This window comes from Cenococcum geophilum, assembly GCF_001692895.1.
Source record: "Cenococcum geophilum 1.58 unplaced genomic scaffold K441scaffold_32, whole genome shotgun sequence".
NCBI classification, from domain to species: domain Eukaryota; kingdom Fungi; phylum Ascomycota; class Dothideomycetes; order Gloniales; family Gloniaceae; genus Cenococcum; species Cenococcum geophilum.
The window spans coordinates 258,617-276,881 of record NW_027137590.1 but is presented as its reverse complement, the minus strand read 5'-3'; the positions used below and the strand labels follow the sequence as shown (position 1 = coordinate 276,881).

Genomic DNA, 18,265 nt, shown 5'->3' with positions numbered 1-18,265 from the left:
GTGCGCGCAGCTTACTGGTGTGATATGTTAATATAATCCTTGGATTAGGTAATCGTCTAGACCGTCTTATACTAGCTTATAAACGTGCTAAACAGCCTATTTAGGCAAGCACTAAGCCTAGTTTAGGGGCATGTGTATGCACCGAAAAGGCATAGGAGAATACTGCTGCCATTTTTAATGCATTATTTAATTTTGATATCTGTCGTTTTTCTAAGCGCGCTAGTCTGTCGGAGACCAAACCCATTTTACCTAGTAAAACAGGCGGATTTCTCCGAACAATCAGCGGCGCTTTCAAACGGATGCGCCTAGGCGGTGTACATGAATCCGGTACTCACGATACGATGACGACGGCGCTGCCAAGTGACAGCAAAACAAGCACGGGCTCCGCATACTGCATTTACGACGTTCTGGGCATCTTCACCGAGGCTCAGCTTCAATGTTATTTGAAAAGGGGGCTGTCTTCATTAAGAATCCAGTCACTATCAGCACGTTATTTGCTCACGATCAAGCCATACGCCCATTTCTTACAAGACTTGACGCCCCTTTCAACACAAGGACTACCATCTTGTACCTTTGTGCAATGCAACGTTGAAAGCACGTCCCCAGTGCGAGTCGCATACAATTGCCCCAACAGGCAAACAATGGGAGTCTTGTTCTTTGGCCAACAGCGGTGGAACAAGAATTCCGTGGTACAGTTGCAAAGATCTAGACCGGGTCATGCTTGCTCAGCAAAACGGAAACCTCCATACCTGCTTAGGTACGGAGAACACGGCTTCCAAGAGATTCAGTCCTGCGCAAAAGAATCATGAATCAATCCAAAGGTACATTATCTTATCAGACGATTCCAGAAAAAAGACTTTCTTATTGGTGTCTTTTTCGCATGCTTCACTAGTAATACGGCGTTTCTGTGCACACATTCTCACGAGTTTCCTGGCAGAGCTAAATCCGTCTTGTGCTGACCGGTATCAAATGCAGAAACCAAAGCACGCAAAAGCCGTAGAGTGTGACCAGGGATTATTTGTGTTAAAAAACCAACCAATCATTTTAGGCGAACTAGACCAGCCCCGCGGACCAGCATTAAATTGTGAGCAGTCCAGAACACGCCACACTGAGACAATGACATAAAAGTCTTTGCCTTAATGGGCATCCTTCCTCTCCTCACTCATTAGTTGGATAAGTCCTCGGTCCGCACTAGACCCAGCTTGCACCGGAGAGTGCTCCTGAGTTCATCCAGGCGGCGCTACAGCTAAGGGGTTCCATTACTAAGGCGGGACTCAGGCTGAAGACCGTTGCTGAAGTGGAACCGGCCAGGCTATCTGTCAGTCGCAAACTTTTGGAAGGGATCTGCTGAGGATGGGGAGATATACTTGCAGTGCTGGAATCTACAGTCTTTTTGTACGGTTTACACTGAGGTCGTCGGCCCAGCCCAACTCTAAGGCTGGATCGAACAATAGCCAACAGTAACCTAACTCGGGATCCCCTTTTTGACTCGTACGGGATTCCTCATTCTGAAAGTACTTTGAAATTTGGGTGGTGTGACGAGGTCGGGGCCAGTATCCGGCTTCAACGGTCCCGAATTAGATCGTTCTACAATCCTCTCACCTTGTACAGATTGCTAGCGGCTTGGCATAGAATATATGAGATTTTCACTCTTTCCATACAAAATGTGTCTAGACGCTAGCAACCCGTATAGTGGAGGGGGTTGTAGGCGGACAGTCCCACTGTAGTTCTTCGTGTTCTTCATGCTACTCTCCATCTGATAAGAACATTCTACGTTATTCGCAACGGTTTCAAGGGTGCTGAAGACGTTGCTAGTGATGTTGATGGAGAGACGATCTAATTTCCTGGGCAGGAAGGACATTGCCCAGCCGAGGAGCCTAGCAGCCTCATCCAACTCAAAACGAAGCTACGAAGAATTTTGTATCCGTCTAGACACAAAGGGTACCATCGACAGGGTGACCGAGGCGTAAAATTTCTCAGTCGTGCAGAAGTGAGGAAGTCTGACAGCACTGGTGGCTTATGATATGCATACGCATTAATCGCGAGGAGACGGCTCCATCTCGAACTATTGGAGGAAATGGAACTCGGAACAGCTCGATTGCTGAGAAGAGGGCGAAGCCACGAGAGAAAGCAGAGTCTCGTGGAAGAGACGAGAAGGGGTGTGGCTGTGGCATGTCAGCTAGCACCAGGTTATTAATCGCAGCCAGTGCCACCCCTGCAAGGCACTCCAGGCCTGGGCCTAGATGTCGCCGTCAATCTCACAAACGTTTGGGCGATCGAAGCAAGCCCCTACTGCCTGCTCCCACCTGCCGACTCCCCCTGCACCAAGCTCTCGCCCGTAGTCACAGCGCAATCACAGCGCATCACACCTCTGCCTTTCCCAGGTTGCTGGAACCCGCCATGATTGATCCACCCCTCCACTTTGACTCACTCCAATGCCGATTGTTTCCCACGGCACCCTGCCCAAGTTTGCGCGGCCCACTCCCTTGCAAACGCAGAGGCCCAGCCGTTGCATCGGGCGATGAAACATTGCCGTAATCCGCACTCCCAGATATATATTAGGGACTTGCACTCTACACAAGCCACCGCCAGATCAAGCATTCCTCTGTTTCAGGACTCTTTGACGAAATCGTTTCGTCGTCCTTTGTGCACCCGGACATAACAAATAATGCTCTTCTCCAACATAAATTCACCAAACGCCTCCACCTCGCGGACCTGCTACTTTTCCATCATCCCTTCCACCTATTATTCACACTTCTCAGTGGAAACACCAAGCACATCTCCCTGCTCCTCTTCCTTCAACGGAGAAACACCTTCAGACCCCAGCAATCCTCTCCTGGCGTTGCGCGTCCTCCCTCCTCCCACTACACCACTAGCAAGCATGGATGCCTCCAAGCTCCTTCAACTCCAAACCGCTGCTGCCTATTCCCGGCCTAGCGCCCAGCCGGCTCAAAACAACATGTCCGCAAACACTAGCACCAGCTCGACCTCTTCAACCACCACTACCAGCTCTACCACTCCCACGCCTCCACTCGAGCTTCCTATCCGTTGCTCCCGGTGCCACCGCAGCTCCAGCCTAGGCTCCGCCAGCTCCTCAACCAGCGGCATGATCAGCTTCGGCACGAATCTGTACTACTGCAACCGGTGTGCCAGCCTGGTGGGCTACGACGCACGCTGAAACATCCACTGCCTACCCCAGAATACGAAAGCAGGAGTATCTGCGTACACCTACTACGCGGTCTCAGCACCATCTATCTGACACCTTTCACCATGGAGACGTATCTATCGACTCGAACCGAACTAAGTTGGTCCCGGCTAACTCCAGCCTGCGGACGATGTCACTGCATCATTCTTACGCAACGGCGTATGGCTTGACTCCTGGGTTTATTTAGAGCGAGGCGTTAGCGGAGAGACTTCAGGGCAGATGGAGGGATAGGTGATTGGAGAACTGGAAGGGACGCTTCACGGTGAGCACTTCACAGTCGTACAGCATCTTGGGAGGTGGAGAGGCGGATGGATGGGATGAACTGGGATCGCCAGCCGGAGTCCAGGCGCGGGAATTTCTTACAGCAGCGATCTGTTGATCAGATAGCCCTTTGCATAGCCACTAGCCTATCTTTTTGCATCTCATAAATACCAAACATGATAACCCTCACTCAACCTCCCCCTCTCGCGTGATCTTCTCCATGAGTGAAATCCCACCCCTGTTCCCTCAACCCCCCTTGATTCCCCCGTTCCACTGAATCACCGCCATGCCTCCCTCCCGCTTGATAAGGACGATATTGCATAACGCCCACCCCCCAAAACTGTTCGCGTATCTGCATCGCCAAGCTCCTGGCCTTATCGCCAATCGGGTTTTGCACAGAGAAACTAATTAATGTTTAATCAATCGTCCAACCCCGCTATCCGTGCGCCACCAACCCTCTCACATTCCTTTTTCTCCCCCCCCTCTCCTACCCCTTTCGGCGCTTTTCCGCGAGACTCAGAGTTCAGCCCCGTGAGACGCTTCTGCAGTAGTGGAGTGGAGAGGAGAAAGACGGGACGGGACGGTACGGGACGGGATGGGACGGGATGGGATGGGATAGGGCAGGACAGGCCAGGCCAGCTCGATCCAGGAACAACGATGCCTGCGCAGCTGAGCCCCGGGGAACAATCGGCGACGGCGGGCCCGACAGGCCTCGGCATCTTTTGCGCAGGCGTCGTCTTTTTTTTCTGGTTGGCTGGTGCAGCGCTGGAGGCGTCCGCTGGTGCGGTCAGTGCCCACAAGGCGCGCATCGGGCATTGTTTTTCGGTGCTACGTGCAGGAGGGCGTGTTGCATGGCAGACGGGGTGAGGGCTGCAGATGCAAATAACGCAATGGGTCGGTGGACAGGACAGGACGGTGCAACACCGCTAGGCGGGTTGCGTGCGTGCGTGCGTGCGTGCGTGAAGGGGTGGCGGAGATCTCCATGCGGATGCGCGCAAACTGCTGCTGCAGCTGCCGGGATTGGGGAGGCGAAGTATTTGCCCTTCACATGTCTGGATTGGGAAGGGGAGGGAAGGTTATGTGGGCGGGAAAGAAGGATTGGAGGAGAAGAGGGACGACTGCACCGATTGCGGTATATTGCAGCCGGGCTGCCGCATGCACTCTTTCCAATCGAGCGCGCTGGGGCTTTTTTGGTTTCCAGCTCGTGTGCTGCTGCTGTTGCTGGAAGGAAGACACGAAGGAAGCAAGCAAGCAAGCAAGCTTTCACCACCAACGCCGCCAAACCCCATCACAATACCACTCAAGCCCGCCTTCTCTATCAATCCCTCCCGCTCACCTTTTGCCCATTGGCCCGCGGCGCACTGCGAACTGATCGGCAAGCGTCGCCGCCCAACACTGGCAAGCATGCTGCAGCGCGGTGCACGATCTTGACCGGGTGCTGATCTGCGATCGTGCAGCGAGAACGGGCTGAACTAGGGGTACTGGGCTTGGTTGGGCGGGTCTCGTGCGACTTCCGCAGCGTTTGGAGTGGGTTGACGGCGCGGGATTGGGATGGGCGTTGCTGATAAAGGAGGACACCTGTGAGCCGATTGTGACGACAATGAGTTCCGTGGTGGGTGCAGCCAATCAACCAGTAGGCACAGCCGGCGCGCGAGTGGGTGTTTGGGAGTGGGTGCTACCCTTCCGACGACAAGTTGTCCCGTGGCAGAAGAGAGGGTTTTTGTTGGCGTATAAAGAATGTTTTCTGGTGTTTTGGCCGGTGGTGGGAAGGAATGGACGGCAGGGTCATCATCACGATTCTGTTTGCGCATCGACTGTTCCTGGCTAGCGGGGTTTTGCGCTGCTGGGCGGCGCTGGCTGGGCGGTCGGCCGTGGGCGATGACATACGAGAGTACGATCCTGACGTTGGTATGATATGCTGCTGAATGGGAGCTATGTACCACACCATACCGTGCTTCTCCTGCACTCGCTCGCGTTAGAGATGTCCCCACGAGTGGCTCAGAGGTACCTCCTTATCCAACTAATCCAACTATATCTAATCAACTCTTCCCAGACTCACCCAATAAGGCAGCTCAACAACCTCCAGCCCCATCTCATCCCAGCCTACTCCTCTAAAACCCCCAAACTCCCTAAAACCTCTGCTGCCTTATCTTTCCTAGCAACCCTCGGTCTCGCCATCCTCCTTCCTCCTCGCTATCTCTGTCCCTGCATATTTCAGCCGCCCGATCCTTGTGCGCATCAATTCGCTACGTTGGATCGCCGATGCAATCGTTAATATCCCGGCTGCTGATCTGGATGGCGGGCATGAGTCTAACGGTTGGCTTGAGGGACTGCGGGGCACGCTTTGTCAGGCTTGAATTACACTACCTGACTAAGACTGTTGGCAGGCGGACAAGCACGTAATTAGGCAGTTTCACTGCTGTTTTGGTAGAGGAAATGGAAGGAACTGTGGATCTGCCGTAATTCTGGGGAAATGATAGGCTAGAATGGTAGATGCTCTAGAAGTACCGGATGCATTGGGATTAGAGTAGCTGCATGAATGTCATTGAGGTTTGTATAGGACCGAGGAGTGGTATGATTTTTGAGAGACGAATCATGTGAGTTGGGATTCCGTACCTAGTGCAGTTTTGACAGTGCCTTTATCCATTTTCAATTTTGAGTAGATTTAATGAATTTCAAAGATGAACCTCTGGTCCTTAAATACGGAATACTCGATATTTTGCCGGGAAGAGCACTCATAATTTTAATCGAAAATGCTATCCAAAATTATTTATCGATCACATGTGCATGATATTGACATTAGATCCTAGTAGCCGAGGGATTTGTAAAAAAAAAGGGTATTTCTATTACAGTAAGAAAAGCCATGTCATTTCAAAACTCCGATTAACATAATCTTCATTCAAATACCATCTTGGAAAATCTCCTGGGTTGGAGCACTTTTCGTTTTTAGAACAAAGGATATTGGCGCGTAGCTGTTATTCTTCAGCTTTGATTCTACGTTATCGAGCTGCCGGGAGGGAAAGGGCCTATCGATTGCAAACGGTGCCCACTTTGAGCTATATTTGTATTATGCTTACTTTTGCTCGACGTCCGCCGCGGATGAATTTTGCTGGCGGAGTATCGCGTAACATGATGTGGCGGCACACGAATTGGAGTGAAGTGACAAAGGGATTTCCGTGGGAAGAGCAGCTTGGGTTATCGTGACTTTCTTTGTCCTTTCGGCGAATTTGATTCGTACGAGGTTTCCAGCCACAAGAGGTTATGTGATAGCTGCTGAGCTGTGCGGCGGGGATGCAGCAGATCGATGCAATCGTAAACGAGTAGGCACAAAAAATAAACTTTGAATCACCACTGTTTGTTAAGCTGATAGAAGGCTCGACCTTAGAACGAGAGCAAGCCTATAACTTTTATAAGGTGTTCCGTTATGCCCAGCCAGTCTCCCTTAACCTGTGATTCGAGAGAAAGCTTGGCTTCTCCATGACTAAGCAGAACATTTCTTGGCGCGTAGTCAACGCGATAGTCTGGGGTAGGCATGAATTTGGCCGTACCAGGCAAACTATTCCTCCTTCCTTCTCTTGCAAGATCCACATCGGATCGCAAGTCCTGCTTTAGCTGTTGAGTCTAGGGCTTCTCGTGCACATCACACTCATCACCAACATGTGAGTTTCACTACTTCGTGCAACTTTTCATCTTACTCTTAATGTTGGAGGTGCCGACTCTTCTCTGGGAGTCTGACTGTTTTCTCATCACTTTACTTTCCCTGTGCTAATCTCAATTATAGGGAAGCCTTTGAGGGCATCTACCTAAACCTTTCGAAGCAGCCTGGAACAACTCGATTCGCGGAGTCCGGCTGGGGCTGGAAACCTTCAGGTGGTGGTGACACTTTTACTTTGGACCACACACAGATTGTTCAAGCACAATGGAGCCGGGCGGCGCGCGGGTATGAAGTGAAGGTGCTCTCAAGGGCAGACGGCGTGATTCAACTGGATGGATTCCAACAAGAGGTACGATTATATATCCCAACAAGGGGATCGTATTGACATAAGCAGGACTTTGATCGCATAAGCAAGCTATTTAAGGTCTGGTACAGCATCAACTTGGACAGTAAGGAACATGCGTTGCGCGGATGGAATTGGGGAAAGGCAGAATTTGGCAAGGCAGAGCTTGCGTTCAACGTTCAAAACAGGCCCGCCTTTGAAATACCGTACTCCGAGATTTCCAATACCAACCTCGCGGGAAAAAACGAGGTTGCAGTTGACTTTTCTCTTCCGGCGGACGGCAATGATACAGGTACAAATGGTCACCTTGGAGGCGCAAGAGCTCGTGGCAAGAAAGCTGGAGGTGCACGGGATCAACTTGTCGAAATGCGATTCTATATTCCAGGAACAGCAACCAAGAAGGAGAAGAAAGAGGACGGTGAAGATGTAACCGACGGTGAGGATGCTGAGGAGCAAAATGCAGCGAATCTCTTCTACGAAACATTAATGGAGAAGGCGGAGATAGGAGAGGTTGCTGGCGACACTTATGCTACCTTCTTGGACATATTGCACCTTACTCCCAGGTTTGTTACCGCGCTATTCCTAAAATTTAAAGTGAAATTAATGAATCTTCAGAGGACGATTCGATATTGATATGTACGAGAAATCCTTCCGGTTACGTGGAAAAACTTACGATTACAAGATACAATACGAATCAATCAAAAAGTTCATGGTTTTACCGAAGCCAGATGATATCCATACCCTCATCACAATCGGGCTGGACCCTCCCCTACGGCAGGGTCAAACAAGATATCCTTTCCTGGTTATGCAGTTCAAGAGAGATGAAGAAGTCAATCTAGACCTTAACATGACGGATGATGCGCTTGAGGATAAGTACAAAGGGAAGCTACAGTCACACTACGAGGCGCCAATCTCGTCTGTTGTTACTGATATATTCCGAGGGTTGACCAACAAGAAGGTCACAAAGCCATCAACACAATTCATCAGCCATCACGAACAGTCAGGCGTCAAATGCTCTATTAAAGCAAATGAGGGCCATCTCTTCTGTTTAGACAAGGCGTTCATGTTCGTTCCGAAACCTGCAACCTATATTGGAATTGATAATATTCAATCAATTACAATGTCGCGAGTGGGAGGCGCAATGGCAGCTAGCCGAACGTTCGATATCACTGTCACCATGAAAGGAGGTGTAGGTGAGCATCAGTTTAGCAACATCAATCGGTAAGTTTGCTCATGCCTGATAGCATTCAAATTGCTAATGGATGCGTAAATTAGTGAGGAACAGCAACCTCTTGAGAGTTTCTTCCGGGCGAAAGGTATCAAGACTAAGAACGAGATGGCAGATGACGTAAGCACCGCATTTTCGCTGAATCCTACGAATGCTAACTAAGTATCACTAGTCTGGCGCTCTTCTTGCAGCTGCTCTTCAAGATGAGGATCTTGCTTCAAGTGACGATGACCGTGTTGCTGCTACCCGAGGCAGTGCTGATGAGGATGACGAAAGCGTGGACGAAGATTTCCAGGCCGACTCAGAGTCAGACGTCGCGGAGGAGTACGATGAGGACCACAAGAGCAGTGGCTCGGATAGCGACTCGGAAATGGCAGATGCCGATAGCGATGCCCCAGCGGAAGAGATCGAGGAGGAGATGGTAGAGAGGCCTAAAAAGAAAGCCAAAACTGCGAAGTGAGCAGCAGGAGCGTTGATAACGGTGTTAAAATGGAGGGTTAATTCTCCTTGAGGCAATGGCCTTGAGGCTATCGCTTTCACGAATTGTATTATTTGGCACTGTCGAGATATGCGGCGTTAGAAAAATAGCACAACTGGAAGCCATGGAAGACACCTCACATATAGCTTTACTTGAATTAGGCGGTGCTTAGCATGAAAATAATGCCAGGGTTAAAGGATATTCGGATAGCTCCTTGCGAATGATCCGGAGTTGTCCCGATGGGGTAATCCGAGAGATGGATCTGCGTTATCCGCTTGCCCGTGGTATTGGTCACTTTAGCCACCTCCACAACTAAGCTTGAATTCCTACTTGCCAATTCGCCCGTCTAGCTAAAGACTATGAAGTATAGTTTACCCCGAGCCTCAACGATTTTCCAAGGCTGTATATATACCCTGCTTCATCTGGCGTTTTTAGCGGCGGCAAAACTATCCGCGGCCCCGCACTTTTCAACGGCACAAAGCTTGGGGTCACCAATGAAATGCAATTGATATCCCCTACGTCCCTACGAGTCTGACCCCGTCGGTAAGCTTCAATTGAACACGGCTATACAAATACGGAATGACTGCACTGTGTGACAGTCGATTCCGTCAGTGTCTTCATAAGAATCTGAGGAGATGAGATCGAGAACTGGATGGTGGGTGGTGTGACAGAACTTCTCATGAATCTCCGCTGACATGAGCTATCTCCGCAGTCTAACATGCCGTCAGAGGAAGCTAAAGTGCGACGAAAGAAAGCCTTCATGTGGGCAATGCGTCAAAGCCTCCAGAGAGTGCGCCCCAAGCTCTGGCATCATATTTCGACATCAACACAATGCCTCGATGAACGGTGGTGGGGCTAGCGATGAGAGCAACTTGAAGGGATTCTATGCGTACAAGAACACATTTAATGGCGAGAGCGTATGGTTAGATATTCCTAAGCAAGGTATTCTTGAAAATGGCATGTCCCTGTCATGCATGGACTGACCTAGTTGCAGTAACTTTCATCAATACCTCTGATCCTTATAACGATCCTCTCTCTCCAGAACTTGACGGGATGTCCGGCACTCCAACTCAATCCTCTCCCTCGTTCGACCACCATTCGAACGGCGCATGGCCTAGCACGGACAATATACAACAGAGTAATGGTATGCCATCTACACATGGATTGCAGGCTTTGTCGGCAGCCGCTACAAGGGAACATCTGGAATATATGTCCCACAGTGGGCCCCATCGGAACAGTATCCTCACTCATACAGACCATTTACACTCTCCAACCTCAAGCATATCAACTATGGAGCCACCAATATCACCTCCGGTATCTATCTCGAACCATAATATCAACTTCATTCTGAACCATCCAGCTGCGTCATCTCCTCCTATCGACCCCAATCTGCAATCTCCATTTACTCCAAGCGAAGGATTCACCCACAGAATATCTTCAACTCACCACTCTCAGGTATGCCCTCATATCGAAGCAGACGCGGAAGAAGCTCATGAAATTGCCTTTCTTCTGCGGCATTTTTCTGAGGGACCAGGTTACTGGATGGATCTATTTGATTTAGGCACTTATTTCGCTTCATATGTTCCTGTAAAAGCGCTTGGAAACCCGTTGTTAAAGTATGCCGCAGTAGCTTATGCAGCGAAAGCCCTCGGACGTGTCCAGGGAAAGAAACCTATTATGGGAGGCAATGTTTCTCGCCAAGCCCGTATGGAGCTATATCCTGATGCGCTTTCAATTGACTGGTATCACAGAGCAGCCGAATATTATGACACTGCCGTGTCTCTCCTCCGACAAACGCTTCAAGAAGATTCCAATCACACTCCAGAAGAGCCCATAGAAACGGAGCATATATGGTCTGGTATCCAGGTTAGTGGCGATCATACTAGCCGCAAAAGACGTCGAGTGTCTAGCACTACGGGGCACAAACCTAATTCCGATGAACTGCTCGCCGCAACAGCCATTCTCTGTGTCTACGAATTCCTAGACGCATCAGTTCCTGAATGGTCACGTCATCTAAATGGCGCGAAATCGCTTCTTGACATTGCGAAGGAACGTATGATGCCATTACAGCTCCCGTCACCCGGTACGCCACTTCTATCGCCGTCTTCTACGAGAATATCGAAAGCAAGAAAGGCAACGTTCTGGAATATTGCCCGGCAGGATATGCTTGCTGCCTGTAGGTAATTTGTGTTAGTAAAGATGAGTAGTAAATGCACTAACCGAAAATCTACAGTCATCAACGCAACCCATACTCGACTCGACACCGAGGATCTCCCGCTCTGGAAGGAAGCCGGACTACTTATTGATGATCACGGATTTATCCTACCTAGCAATACGGCCGCCAGTGGCTATCCAGAGGGCGATACGATGATGAAAGAGGACATGGTCTCAAATGCCCTGATCTGGCTAATGTCAAAACTTGTGAACTTCATGGCTGTTGGAGATGATATACCGCCTGATCTTGGTGGACCTTGGGCGGGCGTTCCGCAGCGAACTCTTCTTGATTACTGGTATTATTTGAAGGAACATTTCCAAGCCTGGTACGATGGGCTCCCAGTTACGTTTAAGCCCTGCGCCAGAATCCATCCATCACGGTTTCCGAGAGGACTCGTGCAAGAAGAAGGCGATTCCATCTTCCCTGAGGTCTGGCACAGCATTCCCATGTGCGCTTCGACAATGCAATCATACCATATGAGCCAAATCCAACTGCTCATGAACAAGCCGCACGAGTCCACACAAGGTCGGACGACGGTATTTGCTCGATTAAGCTCCTACGAAGCCGCTGTGTCAGAATCACAGGTCCATAGCCGTGAAATCGTTAGCATTGCTCTCGCTAGGTCAGATGAATCTGTACGCATTCATTCGGTGCAGCCGCTCTATACGGCAGGGCAGTGTCTAAGAGACCCAAAGGAGCGACGCCTAATCTTGAAGCTTCTGCGCGATATTGAGACGGACACCGGATGGGCGACGGAGTATAGAGTGAAACAGCTGCTTCATCAATGGCAGTGGGATGAGAATGACGATGCACATGTTCCATGAACCAGATTCCTGTTTAGAAGAAAGAGATACCCTCTGAGAAAAGTAATCACTTTTACTGCCACTTCTTAACACCTCAGGTAGCCTTATAGGAAAATCCGGGGTCGTCATTTGCTCCTCTACATTTCACTTGCCGAGCAATTTTCCAGGCTTTACTATCCCGCTCTGACTTATTGGGAGGAGTCGTTTTTCAATGACGCCGTCGAAACTGTTGTTGAAGTAGTCGCTGTTCACTGGATCATTCAATTGCTTGGGCTTAAATGCACAAGTGATACGATCGTCGGCGTTTCCACGAACTCAAGAGTAGTAGCACCAGAAGTAACCAGGCTGGGCAACATCTCGGGATCGGGCGCCCGGTTATTCATGAGCTTAAAATCGGTCATCCACGCAAGAAGTCTGGAGGTGATTAAGTGAATAGCACGGCAAAACATGTAAGAAATGCAAAAGCCGAGCGGGAAAGTTGCTGAAATGCCTTTGGAGAGTGACCAATGTTTTCAGGTACGTCCCATGCCGTGACACTAAGTTCCAAAACTAGATTAGATGATAGATTTCGGGGAGAGCAGGAATTTATATTTTTTCTACCGTTTTCTCATTACCTAATAGTTGCTAGTGACTTAGTATTTTACCAAGGAGCTGTAAACCCCTAGCCTAGGGGTTTATAAACTACTAGGACATAGCTAGTTCATGTTAAGCTGCCTGGGGAGGATTCATGTATACAGAGCTATAACGCCATAGCCTAGAGGCTGCATGCGCAGTATTGTACGTAGTATAATACAACGGATATAAAAATAAATGGGAAGTCACGTGTAAAAGAACTGCAAACTCCACCACACGAAGTCACGTGCCAAGACTTAGGGAGAGAAGACTAGAGTACACCGCAGGCTACACGCCCTAAATAGCCTTTAATGATATGATAATCCTTGAGCTCAGTCTAAGCCATGGTTCGGAACATGAAAATGTGAGGGATAACTCTATGGGGGGTCTGTGCAGAGCTTAGTGCAATGATAGTTCATCAGAGCGTAGATCACGCAGATAGAATAAGTGAAATAGCAAAAAGGATAAACGAGTCATACTTTCCCCAATCCGTAATACGAGCTTTGTATAAAGGTACAACTTTTTCCTGTGCATAGTTCATCAGCATCCACACCACAGCAGGAAGAGGCGCAAAGGCCGCAAGTCGAGCACTCGATTTACATGACTCTTGTCAGAAAAGCTGCCTGAAAATCCCATATTCCTTTTTAAGCGCTTTTAGAATAACCTTTGAGGCTTTCGAAATGTCCACATACGTAGAGAAGATTGCCGACAAGGTAGAGCAAACCTCAGACACTCAAACCGCATCACCTGGCGAGCCGTCGAGCACCCTTAGCTCTGAAGAGACAGCTATTCCCTTGCAAACCGAACAAGAAACCACTTCGGTCTTAGGGGCTGAACAGGAAGATGAGACCAAGAAGTGTCGGGAGAATCATACTCAAGCTATAGTTCGCATGCCAATAGCTGTTGAGCAAAAGCACACAACCCCATCGCCACCGCCAGGCCCCTACAAACCTAGCCGGTTTTGCTCTATCTTCGAGAGCAAATATGACATAACGCACGACCACAGAGGCCGTAAAATTTCCGACCCGATGAGTTTTCAATTCACCTTTCCAGAGAGGGATAGTATGCAAACGGAGGCGGAGAGTGCTCAAAAGTGGTATGAGGTTGGTGGATCGGTTAAGAGCAGAACAGATGAGAGCCGAAAACCATTGGGGTCGGAATGGATCGACTGCAAAAAATTGTGGGAAAAGGATCCCCCGACGGATGCGAAAGGTTTTAATTTTAGGCTCCTCACAAGCGTCTCTAGCATTGGGTTGGCCAAAACGCTGTCGGCAAGACCAGCGACAGCCTCAGCACCAGTTGCAGCACCAGTTCGATCATCTCCGCCCGGTCAGAGCCAGCGCGTGTCGTCTGCGGATGAGACATTTCCTCATCGACAAGATCTTGTAGCGCGGGAGTCAGACCCAATTTGTGATGGCGTCCGAGACCCCAATAGCGCATTCTCATCATCTCAAGAAACGCCACCATCTCTATCCGCAAATAACCCGGTCCAGGCCGCACCTATAAGTCACACTCCATCAACCACATGGGCCGATGCACCAGCACCACAGGGACCGTCCGGCGACACAGAAGCTCGCATCGCAGGCATCATGAACGTTGGACCAGGTGCTGCTGCCAATCAACCACGGCCATCCCGGAAAAGACGGAGACTGCCACTGTTCCTTAGAAATCCTGTGTTCCGGCCGGTGCCAATGCTAGCTCCCATCCCCGCCCAACAGCGGAGACAAGACGATCAAATTGTTAGGCTTTATACGCTGGATAGTGATGGCAACGAGGGGTGTGTGGTTGGACATTGGTGCAGATATGGCCATAGAGGATGCCGGAAATTGTTACACCAAACGTGAAAGATGAAACTAGTTGAAGAGTTGAAATAAGGGAATAATGCTTGGTATTCCAGACCACTATGCTGATCTTTCGACGGTTGGATAGTTTTGGATTGAGAGATGTTGGATCAGAGTAGGACTGAGAATAAGACTGTAAGAAGGCATTGACACCCGAATTCGGGCCTGAGCCATAGAAAAGCTCTTTTACGATTAAAAAGCGCGGGGTGAAGACTTGTACGGCTTGAAACTATTGTATACCGTATTGATGGCTTGGGTGTTGATCTGTACAGACTTGTTTTCGTTGCTAGCAAGTTGAATAGCAGTAACGGTGAAAGAGGGGTGGGGGACACCATCTTTAAAACGAGTACGAAGTATTGAACCTATTCTGCACATTGACCTCAACATTCAGATGCACAGTGTGTAGAATTTGTAAAGTGCATATATCAAGTGTGAAGTTTCAAAATCACAGCCGACGTTATGTTGAAGCCAAAGTTGTCAAGCCACACAGGTGACCAAGTAACCCCGGATTATTAGCAACATAACGTCTACATTATATTTAAAAGTGGGTAAGTAGCAACATAATCAGAATTTAGTGATGTGAACAATTTATTTCTTCCTACAAGTTATCTACAATGGATATTCCGCGTTCTAAAATCTGCTATCCGCACCAAAATGAGGACTTGAAAAAATCTCTACATAGCCCCCTAAGAATTTCCCTATAATTTCGCTCAACTCTCTTTCCATAGTGCAAGGAGTATGCTGCAAGCCACTTAGAAACTATTGAGCCATGAATTGCCAACTCTCCCGACTACGAGTCACTCCTCCTTCGCCTTCTTGGAGGCGGGGAACGGGAGACTGACGATGAATTACGCCGACGACGCGGCGGTGGCGGGGAACGAGACCGTGACTCCGAATCGCGATACCGACTACGTCGAGGAGGTGGAGATGGTGAACGGGTATAAGAGCGGGGTCGACGACGCGGAGGTGGAGAGCGTGAAGGAGAAACCGAAGTATCGCGACGTCGAGTTCGCGGTGGGGGAGAGGGTGAGCGGGATGAAGAGTAGCGCCTGCGACGCGGAGGAGAGGGAGAGCGTGATGGGGACTCCGAGTCATAGCGCTTGCGACGAGGAGTTGGTGAGCGGGATGGAAGGCGGCGGCGCGGAGGAGAACGAGAGCGGGAGCGAGAACGAAAAGGTGAGCGCGAGTGAGAAGCGTGGCTTGAATAGGATGAGTACGACGACACACTTTCCGAGTCTGACTCGCTTTCCGGCTCGGGTAACGGTGGCGGTTTTGGAGCGTTGTTCTTGAGCCACTCGCGCATGCCCTCCGTTAGTACACCCATGCCAATAGCTGTGAAAAAATTGATTGAGAATGTGGTATTGCGCCTCTCGTCTGTGGGAAAAATGCCATCAAGGCTAGGCTGTAAGGCGTCCTCCTTTAATCGTTCCACCAGCTTCTTCACTCCAATTGCTTGTGAAAGGTCCAGGAAGAGCTCTTTGATGAAGATTCGAGAACTAGAAGTTGTATCATCTTCGTTGATTCGGATAACCGATAGGACATGCCAGCCCAACGCATCCGTGGCAAGGAGATGCGAGAAAAATTGCGCGATAATGCGGATTTGGTTCGACTCGCGGCGGTGAATAGTGTCGTATTGGTTAGCAAAGGCGGATTCGAAAAGATCGGTCCACATGCGGTTGAGCTTGCACAACCGTTCGCCTACCAAGCCATAGAATTTCTCATATGTGCGTTCTTGATAGGCTGTTTCGATGACCATGGACGGAAGCACTGATTCATGTCCAGCGGGGAGATTAATGCGCATAAGCTTGTGGCAGCATTCTTCGAATCCAACACTGTTCTTGAAAGTGAGATAGATGTTCCTCCGTAGGTGAACAAGCTCTGCATTGCTCTGGTCTCTGACTTCCAACTCCCGTTCCTCTTTCTGCTCTTCGTCTTCAGATGACTCATCGGTATACTCGTCCTCCTCATCGCTCCCATCTACTTCGCCTAGGATTTCCGATCGTAGCTTCTTGTAAGCTTCCTCGTGCTCCTCATACTCTGAATCGAATTTGAAGACGTTTAGTCCATCTTCCACCTCAATTTGATCATCAAGACCCGGCCTGTGAGTAATCTGATCCTCCTCTTCGACCAAATCAAGTTCCTCTTTGATAGCTGGATTGTCCTTATATCTGTCTTTCCTGACTTGGAAAAGGACTTCAATCATGTACTGTGTTCTCTTGTCAATATCCGCCTCATGGAGAATGTTGCGGAATTGATCATAGATAGCATTACTTATTGCACCATTCATCTCTTCCATAAACTGACCAACTTCTCGGGTAAGTCCAACTGCTATCTCTACGCTGTCATCCGTCGGTTTGTGCAGTAGTAGCAACAAAATCTGCGCCGCGAGAATTTCATGCACAACCTGCTGGTTGGCAAGATGCGCTAGGAATGTGACAGCAGACTGAGTAACCTTTTTGTCATTCCGCTTGAAAGCCTTACGGAACTGTACGATAAGCCTTTTAACCAGAAGTTCGCCAAGGACAGGAATCTTGGTATTGACGATTGCAACCATAGCCGCATAAATTGGTGTAAAGGGCAAACTAGCAGCTTGAGCCTTCATAATAGATCTGCAGAACAACCCTCGACCTCGGATTAAGTTTTCTCCAAAAAGCTCTGGGACGATCATTTTGATGTTCGCAACATTGGCCTTGTTTATCAAGCCTTGGATGGACTTTTTCAACGCTTCCCAAGCCATACGTTGGAACTCTGGACTAGTCTTGTCGGTGATAGCAGCTTGCATGGCCCTAAGCCTGGCAGGGGGTATGTAGGCTCCACCAGCGCGCGTCTTAGAGTCATCGACGGGAGGTTTCCTAGTCGCGTTCATGGCTTCTTGAAGCATGGCAAATCTAGCATCATAGCCTTTCTCACGTTGTGGGGCCGGAGGAGGCTCGAATTCATCGGGTTGATTATTATATCCGCCACGCAGCCTTTTCGAAGGTCCAGTATTAGACGGAGAGCGGTCGCGCTTACGCGGCGGCTCGGGAGATGGAACGCGCACCGCAGAAGCAACTTCCATCATAAGTTATTGGAGTAGAGAGCTAATTTGAAGGCGTCGTGGTAAGGTGGTTAGTGCGCTAAGCGCTCGGGGGTAGGTGGCGGCGAGAAGAGTCCGGAGGTTTTAGAGCTCAGTCGCAGCGGTGGAAGCTCTGAGATAGTCGAGGGTACAAGCTGTCTTGATGGCCGCTGGGGGACGTCGTGACCTTGGAGTGAGAGCGGGCGTCACGATGTTTGCTAGTTAGCAGTCTGGCAAAAGTTCTAAGTAGGTATGCAGAACGCGTGGCTGGATAGCAGGAGTGTCAAGAGATTTCTGAATAGGAACAAACTAAAGAAGAAAATAGTGGCGACCGGGTTCATAAACACCAGCGCGAAGTAAGGGAGCTTCGAAGCTCGCGACCTAGAATACTCGTGAAGTCAGGGTACAACACGAAGTTTAAAGTTTGAAGAAGCAGCCCGGGCACGCCAAGCACGGCGAAACTCAAACCTCCGAGACCCCTACCCGTCCTCAACACCATCACCAAAATGGCCAGAGTAACATAGCCACCAAAACAATAGCACGTTCTCTAGCCTCGATTTTATATATTC

The 18,265-nt window shown here is 49.6% G+C and overlaps 8 protein-coding genes across 8 annotated transcripts; 6 read left to right on the top strand and 2 right to left on the bottom strand.

Annotated features, from left to right (window-relative positions):
* Positions 1-2,668: 2,668 nt before the first annotated feature.
* Positions 2,669-3,178, top strand: K441DRAFT_570268 (uncharacterized protein; the record flags this gene model as incomplete). Its single annotated transcript, XM_067643909.1, has 1 exon — positions 2,669-3,178. One exon carries the CDS (start codon positions 2,669-2,671, stop codon positions 3,176-3,178), a length of 510 nt encoding a protein of 169 aa, XP_067501872.1.
* An 893-nt stretch (positions 3,179-4,071) lies between these two features.
* On the top strand, positions 4,072-4,908 carry K441DRAFT_678920 (uncharacterized protein; the record flags this gene model as incomplete). Its single annotated transcript, XM_067651204.1, has 1 exon — positions 4,072-4,908. One exon carries the CDS (start codon positions 4,072-4,074, stop codon positions 4,906-4,908), a length of 837 nt encoding a protein of 278 aa, XP_067501871.1.
* Positions 4,909-5,428: 520 nt separating this feature from the next.
* Positions 5,429-6,161, top strand: K441DRAFT_662989 (uncharacterized protein). The gene has a single exon (XM_067649129.1). The coding sequence runs from the start codon at positions 5,448-5,450 to the stop codon at positions 5,739-5,741; it is 294 nt and encodes a 97-aa protein (XP_067501870.1). The 5' UTR covers positions 5,429-5,447; the 3' UTR covers positions 5,742-6,161.
* Positions 6,162-7,002: 841 nt separating this feature from the next.
* Positions 7,003-9,452, top strand: K441DRAFT_662986 (FACT complex subunit pob3). The gene is made up of 6 exons (XM_067649128.1): positions 7,003-7,125; positions 7,248-7,470; positions 7,516-8,027; positions 8,080-8,685; positions 8,740-8,812; positions 8,865-9,452. Coding segments are annotated over exons 1-6 (1,704 nt in total). The 5' UTR covers positions 7,003-7,123; the 3' UTR covers positions 9,153-9,452.
* A 353-nt stretch (positions 9,453-9,805) lies between these two features.
* K441DRAFT_688333 (uncharacterized protein) lies at positions 9,806-12,209 on the top strand (the record flags this gene model as incomplete). Its single annotated transcript, XM_067652174.1, has 4 exons — positions 9,806-9,825; positions 9,883-10,112; positions 10,165-11,346; positions 11,404-12,209. 4 exons carry the CDS (start codon positions 9,806-9,808, stop codon positions 12,207-12,209), a joined length of 2,238 nt encoding a protein of 745 aa, XP_067501868.1.
* Positions 12,210-13,370: 1,161 nt separating this feature from the next.
* On the top strand, positions 13,371-15,021 carry K441DRAFT_662983 (uncharacterized protein). Its single transcript, XM_067649127.1, has one exon. The coding sequence runs from the start codon at positions 13,481-13,483 to the stop codon at positions 14,642-14,644; it is 1,164 nt and encodes a 387-aa protein (XP_067501867.1). The 5' UTR covers positions 13,371-13,480; the 3' UTR covers positions 14,645-15,021.
* On the bottom strand, positions 14,698-15,060 carry K441DRAFT_180430 (uncharacterized protein). Its single transcript, XM_067640367.1, has one exon. The coding sequence runs from the start codon at positions 14,974-14,976 to the stop codon at positions 14,752-14,754; it is 225 nt and encodes a 74-aa protein (XP_067501866.1). The 5' UTR covers positions 14,977-15,060; the 3' UTR covers positions 14,698-14,751.
* Positions 15,061-15,217: 157 nt separating this feature from the next.
* On the bottom strand, positions 15,218-18,077 carry K441DRAFT_662982 (MIF4G-domain-containing protein). The gene has a single exon (XM_067649126.1). It carries the CDS (start codon positions 17,697-17,699, stop codon positions 15,432-15,434), a length of 2,268 nt encoding a protein of 755 aa, XP_067501865.1. The 5' UTR covers positions 17,700-18,077; the 3' UTR covers positions 15,218-15,431.
* Positions 18,078-18,265: the final 188 nt, after the last annotated feature.

What these genes read in the sequence shown, in the direction of transcription:
- K441DRAFT_662989 (XM_067649129.1), top strand. Translation starts at nt 5,448, where the DNA reads ATGTCCCCACGAGTGGCTCAGAGGTACCTCCTTATCCAACTAATCCAA.
- K441DRAFT_662986 (XM_067649128.1), top strand. An exon ending in ATATTGCACCTTACTCCCAG is followed by an intron (nt 8,028 to 8,079) that starts GTTTGTTACCGC and finishes ATGAATCTTCAG; the next exon opens with AGGACGATTCGATATTGATA. An exon ending in AGAACGAGATGGCAGATGAC is followed by an intron (nt 8,813 to 8,864) that starts GTAAGCACCGCA and finishes AAGTATCACTAG; the next exon opens with TCTGGCGCTCTTCTTGCAGC.
- K441DRAFT_662983 (XM_067649127.1), top strand. Translation starts at nt 13,481, where the DNA reads ATGTCCACATACGTAGAGAAGATTGCCGACAAGGTAGAGCAAACCTCA.
- K441DRAFT_180430 (XM_067640367.1), bottom strand. Translation starts at nt 14,976, where the DNA reads ATGGTGTCCCCCACCCCTCTTTCACCGTTACTGCTATTCAACTTGCTA.
- K441DRAFT_662982 (XM_067649126.1), bottom strand. Translation starts at nt 17,699, where the DNA reads ATGGAAGTTGCTTCTGCGGTGCGCGTTCCATCTCCCGAGCCGCCGCGT.